The 8,467-nt window shown below is 38.5% G+C and overlaps 1 protein-coding gene and 1 long non-coding RNA gene across 11 annotated transcripts in view; one reads left to right on the top strand and one right to left on the bottom strand.

Annotated features, from left to right (window-relative positions):
• Positions 1-6,874, top strand: part of tmc3 (transmembrane channel like 3) — a 120,931-nt gene extending 114,057 nt beyond the window's left edge. For 9 of the 10 annotated variants that reach the window (XM_008405084.2, XM_017304092.1, XM_008405081.2 and 6 more), the window contains 3 exons: positions 916-958; positions 1,034-1,307; positions 5,654-6,874. In XM_008405084.2, coding sequence (XP_008403306.1) covers positions 916-958; positions 1,034-1,307; positions 5,654-6,623 — 1,287 coding nt within the window. In that variant the 3' untranslated portion in view covers positions 6,624-6,874. The remainder of the gene's footprint in view (positions 1-915; positions 959-1,033; positions 1,308-5,653) is intronic. The other variant, XM_008405082.2, reaches the window with a different exon arrangement.
• LOC108166197 (uncharacterized) overlaps positions 1-7,992 on the bottom strand; it is a 16,873-nt gene extending 8,881 nt beyond the window's left edge. The window contains exons 1-2 of the long non-coding RNA XR_001776475.1: positions 7,824-7,992; positions 7,436-7,524 (exon numbers count right to left, since the gene is read on the bottom strand). This is a non-coding gene — a long non-coding RNA (uncharacterized LOC108166197). The remainder of the gene's footprint in view (positions 1-7,435; positions 7,525-7,823) is intronic.
• Positions 7,993-8,467: the final 475 nt, after the last annotated feature.

The raw sequence follows: 8,467 nt of genomic DNA on the forward strand, positions 1-8,467 counted from the left end.
GGCCCAGGTGGAACAGGTAAGCAATCAGGCGTGGCAGGTGAACTGAATGAGTGCTTAACACAGCATGGACAGGACATGAATCATAACACATCCACATATGTAAAGTTGTCCCCCAGTACTTTATATAGTAGTCTGCCCCAGTCATTGTTTCACTCATGGTGTCGGTGTTGCGATATTGTGCCCAACTGCTTTCTGGGTAACACAGACCAACCGACACGCTGCCGCCACAGTCTCTGTCTCTCTTCCCCCCTCCCGGCTTTAAATGTATAGTGACTGGACCCTTGGTAACCCTAGTCAAAGCTACCCGGATGAATGTCTAAAGCCACTTTGTTGACATAAAGAATGTCAACAAAACAGTCCGACTCCGGTCGGCGAGGAGAGCCTTCTGCGACTGGACTGGGCGTGGCCGGACGATGGTCACCCTTCTCAGTTTGAGCACAGCATGTTGATGGAGAACGTGGTGCTAAAATGACCTGCAGACGACCTGATTATCAGGTCGGTAGGTAGATAGGTCAGTCAAACTTTATTAACAAACCAGTGTTCTGACGACTATCCCAGCATGCACCGCACACTTCTTCTTCTACGGGCGAAAATAAAGTCGGCGGCTGCTTACTGTAGTTGCTAGACCTGTTGTGGCTCAATATTGGTCCATATATAAGGCACACTGTCGGCTTTTGAGGAAATCGAAGGTTTTTAGGTGCCTTATAGTGCGGAAAATACATTACAAATTAGTTACAGCAATATTTATTTCTCCTTTGGGAATTTCGATTTTAATCTCTTCTTAATCAGTCCTTGAAAAAGACATGTAGCCAGTGCATTGTATTGTACTTGAGACAAAAATAACAATTGTTGTTGAATTACTTTCTTTCTTTGGTTGGATTATCTCTTCCCCCCCCCATCCCCCCATCTTTTTAGGAGCGGACAGAGGACAAGAAAAAAGTGTTTCAGATGGCTGCAGGTACTTTTGGAGTTTTGTGGGGTTTGTTCTGATAAAACTAGTGTTGTGATTGTGTTTATGCTGCTACTGTCACAGCAAGGCTGCAAACCCCAGAGGCCTCAGCTGACAAAAACCCAGATCAGCAGGAAAGTGACATCCCAAGCCATGAAGCTTCCATACATACCTCATCTTCCCAGCAAAATGGCAGCGTTACAAACGTTCAGTCTCCTATTAATCATAGTGACAGTATCCGTACCATCACCCAATCAGCTTCAGGAGCTGACCTGAATGAAGGACATGTGTCTGAATCTGTCAGAAGACCAGCTGTGATCGTACTACCCAAACACCAAGTGGAACCCTTACCAAACAGGTATTAAACACGTCATGATAGTTTTGCTAGAATTTTCAACGAATTAGAACAAAGTCTACAACTGTACAGCGTCTTGTAAAGGTATACCTCTTTATTATTTTACATCTTACAGTAAAAACACATGGATTTTATGTTAATGATCCACACAAAGTAGTACATAAATGGAAGCAAAATTCATTTTTTTAAGTTTTATGGATTAAAATTTTGAAAATTGTGACATGCAGTTATAATCTTAAAGTTCAAGAGGTGTAGATACTTTTGCAAATAATTCAGAAATTAATTTTATTTGCTTTTGAAGAAGTGCTACAAAGAATGAGAATTACTTGTTTCCAAAATTTTTGAATGTTTTTATTTAGAGAAAAGGAGATTTATATCAGTTCAATTCACTTCAAAGTTACTGGCACCGCGTTAAAAATTTGTCAACTACCCTAAAATAAATTCAGTTTTTATTGCAATACCATAAACTCACATAGAAAAAAGTAAAAATGTCCAAGCTTTATTGTTAGGGTTAGGGAAATAATTATTTTACACAAATCGATAAAGCCACACCCAAACTGGCTTATTCCACAGCCAGAGACCAGCTTGGTACATTCTCTTTATATAATTAAGCAGAATGCAAGACTCCCCATGAGCTATTTTTTAAATTCCTTTAAGGTTTACAGTACAATAAAAACACCATCAAAATATTCATCTCAGGATTCTGTAGACAGATGGCCTGGAATTATTATCACTAGATTGTTTTAAAGGGATCTGGGATTAGTTGAACACGTTGGACTAAATATGCAGTTATTTTCCTATTAACTAAAAAATTGCTGTTTGTGATATACCAAAACTCATAATTACTTTAAAAATGTATATATTTAGTTATGTTTTTCACCCATGGAGGTCGCCATTTTTTTCACCGATGGGTTGATGACATCATCAGGTCCATTCTGTCCTGGAGTCTACAGAGTAAACATAGGAAGGCTAACTTTACCCCAGTAGTTATCATATTTGACTGGTGTAATTTTAGATAATGCCACACTGTGTCACTGTTTGGGGTGTTATTGAATCTGTGAAACATGATTTGTAAACCGTAAAAGGAAAATTTGTGCGTAACTCCGGGTACTTGTAAATATGTGGTCAAATGCATACACAAATATGAGGAAATTACCAATACAAAATAAAAGTGTACACAAATACAATTTCTACAAATATAAAATTTCTACACATCTCATCTGTACCGCTCAAAAATGCACAGTATGTCTATAAACAGTTTTGGAGTATTATAAATAAGTACTGAAATATTCTGTTTTCCAACTAAATAACATCTTTGCCACTTCGGCACAAGCACAGTGACAAATATTCAGGGGATGAAAACACTGGACGCCGAGCAAAAATCACATGACCCAGTTTACCACCAGGATTTAAAGACACCACTTGCGCACAAATCAGAGGCTGAAATGAATCAAAAATCCTCATGCATTCGTAACCGGATCTGTGCGTAAATGCAGTTTTCTCTATGTGTATCAGGCGACTCGTGCGTACTTTCTCAATATTTGTAGGCGTAGAAGGTTTGAATTCGTAATTATGTTTTGTGAAGTTGAAGTTAAAAAATTTGTGTGTAGAAATTTTATATTTGTAGAAATTGTATTTGTGTATACTTTTATTTTGTATTCGTATTGTATTGTATTTGTGAATGCATTTGACCACATATTTACAAGTACCCGGAGTTACGCACAAATTTTCCTTTTACGGTTTACAAATCATGTTTCACAGATTCAACTATCCAAAGTTACACATGAAGAAGCTTACACAGACTACAAATACAGCATCATACACGCCAATATTTGGAGACTATTTTCACTCCATATGATAACGTTACTCATCACTATTTTTCCTGGAGGGAGTCAGGCAGTTGAACTTTTTGATGTCATTTGCCCATAATGCAATGCAGAGTGAACGTCTGTCATGTGACAATATTTTATTAAAATTTATAAAAAACTAAATAACCTACAGTATTATTACTGTAATTTTTTTACATGTAAAATAAATATTTCCCAAATAATGTCTATTGCTCCAATTAATTGTGGATCCCTTTAAACCAGAGGTCTCATTCTCGTGGTCCCCACCATAATATGAAAGTATAAAATTAAGGTGAGCGGACCTCTGAAGGAAGTCCCGCCCGCCGTTCCTCGTCATGGCTGACATTCGGTGCTAAGCTACACTGACTTCATGCACACTGCTCTTGTAACAATAGTGTGGCAGATGATGGAACAGTCTGGTACCAGTTGTCCTTCCCTGCAGTCACCATTCCGGTACTTTCTAGCATTAACAAATGCCACGATCAAACGCAGAGAAAGGCGACGGCTACCAGGCTGTTTGTCATCCGCCTCGCTGTTGTGGCAAGTAGAAGCGGTAATGATGTCACGCGTTGAGACGTTCTCCATACGTTGCCAGCTGGCTAAGGACTTCTGTGAAACGTAGAACAAGAGTGACGCCAAGTAGAATAAACTAAATTTTGTCACACCCTCATCATGTCTTTGTCAAAGCCAAAGCCTGCAGTTCTATTGAGGACCATCCTTACACATGAATTTCTGTCAAGTAATGTATATATTTTCTTTTTTATATCCCCTAAACATGCTTTTTTGTTAAGAAAAATTGATATTTGCTTTGTATTTCTGCTTGCTGTATTTTCCCTTTGCTGTTTTTCTGCTGCATCGTTATGTAAATGAGGAGCTGCCTTCTATGTCTACTATTGGAACCAACGTCACTGCGTCAGACCTTGTGGGGCGTTTAGCTCCAGTCGCTCGGTGCCATCTTTGCAGGCCACAGTCCAAAACAAACTTCATCCCGGTGGTTTTGTTGTGTTACCGACTGCCCAGGTAAAACTGTGCTTTTGTAATCTTCTCAATATCTCAAAAATAAAATATAAAAAAAAACTTAAAAAAAAAAAAGATGCAGCAAAAAAAACAGCAAACGAAATACAGCGAGCAGAAAAGGGAGAAGCAAAAAAAGACAAAGCACAATAGCACAATATTTTTCTTGACATGGAAATAAAGAAAATATATACGTTACTTGACGGAAACTCATGTGTAAGGAAAAGGAAAAACTAAATATATATTTATGCTTTTATTTCTTATGTCGGTTTTGATCCTCCATCCACTTTATGTATTGGAGAAATAATTAAATGTTGATGACATTTTGAGGATATTTTTTTTATGTTTTTTGTGGAATCCTTTATGCGGCCCGGCCTCACCCAGACTCTGCCTCCAGTGGCTCCTGGGTAAATTGAGTTTGAAACCCCTGACTTAAACATTCTGGCTCCAGTGTATATAAGCTTGCCCTCCCCCACCAGGCTAATTGTTGTTTATTTTAAACAAGTTATTTTAAGACCCATCTATAATATTTTTACTCATCAGTTTTCAACCCAGATGAGATTTGATTTTACTAAACTTTTATTGGTATTGATTTAATGTATCTTACGTTTTTTTGTGTTGAGCTTTTAATTCAGGTATATTGTTGTGTGCTTAGCTTTGTTATGTTATCTCTCATGTACAGCACTTTGTTTCAGCTCTTTATAAATAAAGTTGATTATTTTACACAACCGTAACAAAGATAGCAAAGATGGGTTAAGGTCAGTTTATAGTGGACTCACTGAACTTGGGATGGATCATGTTCCACCTTTCACTTCAAATATTCTATTTGGAAGGTGTTTTTGCACAACAGGTTTGCCTGTAGCGCAGTTTTTGCAATCTCTTTATGCCAACAGTCTTTCTGGAGAATACTGCACCATTGCTCGTCACAAACCTGGTGTGAATGGGTGCATTCACACCAGCCCTGTTTAGTCCACTTTAATCAGACTCTAATTCGTTTGTCTAGAAAGTCAGATTTCTAATGAGGACTAAAAAAAGAGAACTCTAAAGTGCCTACAAACCTAGGTCTCTGTCCGGCTGAAGAGAACTCTGGTCAGAAGGCTGTGAGAATGCAAATGGATCAGAGGTCAGTTGCCATGGCAATGCGTCTGCGTGCCATCACAGAGAGCGAGGAAACGCAGAATCTAAATTTAAAGCTGTTTATCAGCTTGTGGCGTACTGCAGCTGCTATCATTTTTAAGCCTTTATCAGGTGTGAAAACACCCTAAAGACTGACTATGTATATGCTGACAGCAGTTACGCTTTCAGAAGTTTGGATTGAGTGCATAGTGATGAGAGTGCATATATCTTTGTGAACAAAGATATATCTCACACAGATTCTGGCATGCAGTTGGCTCACTGTCTGCTCTTGCAACTTGGGAAAGTGTAAATAAATAGAACATGATTACTGTACAAGCTGATTAATGTTGTTTCTCCCCCTTTCCCTCATAGTAGACCTCGACATTTCATTGGTGGCCAAAGTGGTTCCTGCAGATCCAAGTCTTGCCACCACATGGCATATAATCCACCATCTGGCCTTTCTAATGCAATCCACACTGACCCCTTGTACAGGAAAACCATTCGTTCTCTACACCCTGTTGAGGCTGCTGGAATCATTGCTGCCCAAAATTATGGGGGGCGCCGTGGTCCCACTACCCGCTATGTGATTGTCAATGAGCACAGGCCCCGTAGGAAGCTACTGTGCTCAGCCACACGAATCCCAAGGCACTATCTCATGGAGGAGCCCACAGAGATCCTAGAGCTATACCCGCGCAACATAAAACACTACACACCTCGCACCAATCCCCAACATCCCCCTCGCTCCCACACATCACAGCAGCTCAGGAAAGAGGAGGAAGAAACTGGAAAAGACAGGAAAAGGACTTCTTTAGGCAAAAGCCTTCGACCTTGTTCATTGCCTGACCACCACCAACAAGCGCACTTCTACATTGGTGAAAGGTTAGATAGTTTTAGAGAAAGTCAAAGAGCAAGGAATGAGATTCAAAAAGATGATGAAGAGGAAGCTGGTAAAGAAGGAGTTGACTGGGGAGATTTCAACTTACCGTCTCCGTCTCAGGCCAGTATAAAAGAAAAAGTATGTTTTCACACACAAAGGCATCCTGTCCATTCTCCAAGGAGACAGCATCAGTCCCCCACCAGAAGCAGACATATGGGGTCTCAATTAAAGCCCAAGTTAAGGGGTCAGCTTGAAACTCATCTAACTGAATCTGACTCGGCCTCCATAGCCTCCAGCAGTGACCAACAAAACAGCAGTACTGATCAATATATTCAGGTCATCCACAGCAAAGAGCGCCATCTAGGATCTGATGTCAGGCAAGAAAAGGTGTCCAAAAAGAAAACCAAGGCAAACTTTGATATAAACTACACAGAATCAAATGACTTGATCTGTTCCAATGTGTAACCCTTTTTTTCCACATTTGTGTTTGTTAATTAGTATGTATATCCTTCATGTTAATCTGCAACTACAAATGGTAAAAAAATATATAATTCTCCATCGTTTGGTATAAACATGTATGCACATAAAAGGTATGTAACATACAATTACATGGGTTATTACAACAATGTGAAGTAACAGCTTTTTTTTAGCTTGCTCTAAAAATATTAAGTTTTGTTAAATATTACAACTGCTTTTTATTGAGAAAATAAATAAAATCAGTGTCTTCTTTGGTGAGTGTATTTCAGATTTTTGATTTCTTTACTGCAATTTTTTCAAAGCTTTCAGGGATTTTTAGTTTTTTATGTATCAATTTAAAGTGGCTAAAATATTTGCTCCATTTTAGTGGGGGAAGATTTCTAAAACGCATTACCATGTTTTAAGCAAACTAAGGCAGTTCCAGATGAAAGTGGTCTATTACTTCTGAAATAGAAATGTACTTCCTAATAGTTACCGTCTTCTGGTTGGCAACAAATTATTTAACTCACTCAGGTTATTCCTGCAGTATAATAGTTTGGTCTGGTTAAAGGGAGGATGGAGAACAAAAAGAATTCTAGTTTTAAGGTATGATTTTCATTATTTTTATGTGGTCAGAGCATATAATACCCTGAAAAGAAAATGTTCTACTTTCTTCCATTTAAAAGTTAGTTTAAATGACTTTATTAACATGTACATTTGTTATGAGTGTGAAAATAAGGTTATAAGTTTAGGCTACATGTAATTGTTGGTAATTTTATTACCCATAAAGTAATAAATTGCAAGAAGCTTACTCATTTTACCTGAACATGACTGTCTCCTGCGACCTGTCCAGGGTGACCCGTCCTCTTGTCCGTTGACTGTTGGACAGCAGCACCCCTCCCAATTCCACCTGGAATAAGCGCGTTGGAATGGATGGAGATATAATCATCTCTCAGCCTGAGATATAACATGACTGCAGTGATGGTAGAACTAGAGTTCTTCTAGAATTAAAAAAATTGTCATGATTGTTAGGAAACATAAGATGGGGGAGGGAAACCTAGACATGAATATATATTTATATCTATGGCAGGAACAGCTGGTGAAGGACAAACCCATCTGAATTCACAGCCTTTAACATATATTGGTGATATATATTGCATATATATCAATGTTTTGGCCTTTGTGCTTTTAGGCTTCCAAAGCACTCACCCTATGCTGACCAGGTCCTTCGAAAGATGCAGCCCCTGAATTTGGATCTGAAAAAAAACAAAAAAAAACTGAAATAAAAGGATCAGTGTGGGGGCACTGTGGTGGTGTGGGGCAAAGCACAACCCACATATTGAGGCCTTGGTCCTCATGTCGGTGGTCGCAGGCTCGATTCCCGGCCTGGTGACACCCGCCGCCCCCCCTGTCAAACTGCCCTCAAATAAAGGCCACTAGAGCCAACAAAACCTTTAAAAAAGAATAAGTGTGAAAACTTGATTTTTTTTTTATGTATATGTTAAGAATTTTAATTAATTTTTCACTATCAATTTTTGTTTGACTTTCAGAACTTTAAGTACACATGTATTACATTTATAAGTTAATGTTAATTTTTAGAGCCAGTATTTATTTTCAGTTTCAATATCCTTATATCCTCACAGCCCTGTTCTAATTCATAATGCTAGAACTATGACACCTTTGTCATAGTTCTAGCATTATGAATTAGAACAGGGCTGTGAGAAAGACTTTCCTTTTAGGACCACAAAATTAGACTTATGTCAGAGTCTAATCACATGAAGCAAGGACCAAAAGTGCCACTTTCCAATAAAAATGTTTTTCAATAAACTTTTACATGTGATTGTAAAACTGAC

This window comes from Poecilia reticulata, linkage group LG3 (assembly GCF_000633615.1).
Source record: "Poecilia reticulata strain Guanapo linkage group LG3, Guppy_female_1.0+MT, whole genome shotgun sequence".
Classification (NCBI taxonomy): Eukaryota; Metazoa; Chordata; class Actinopteri; order Cyprinodontiformes; family Poeciliidae; genus Poecilia; species Poecilia reticulata.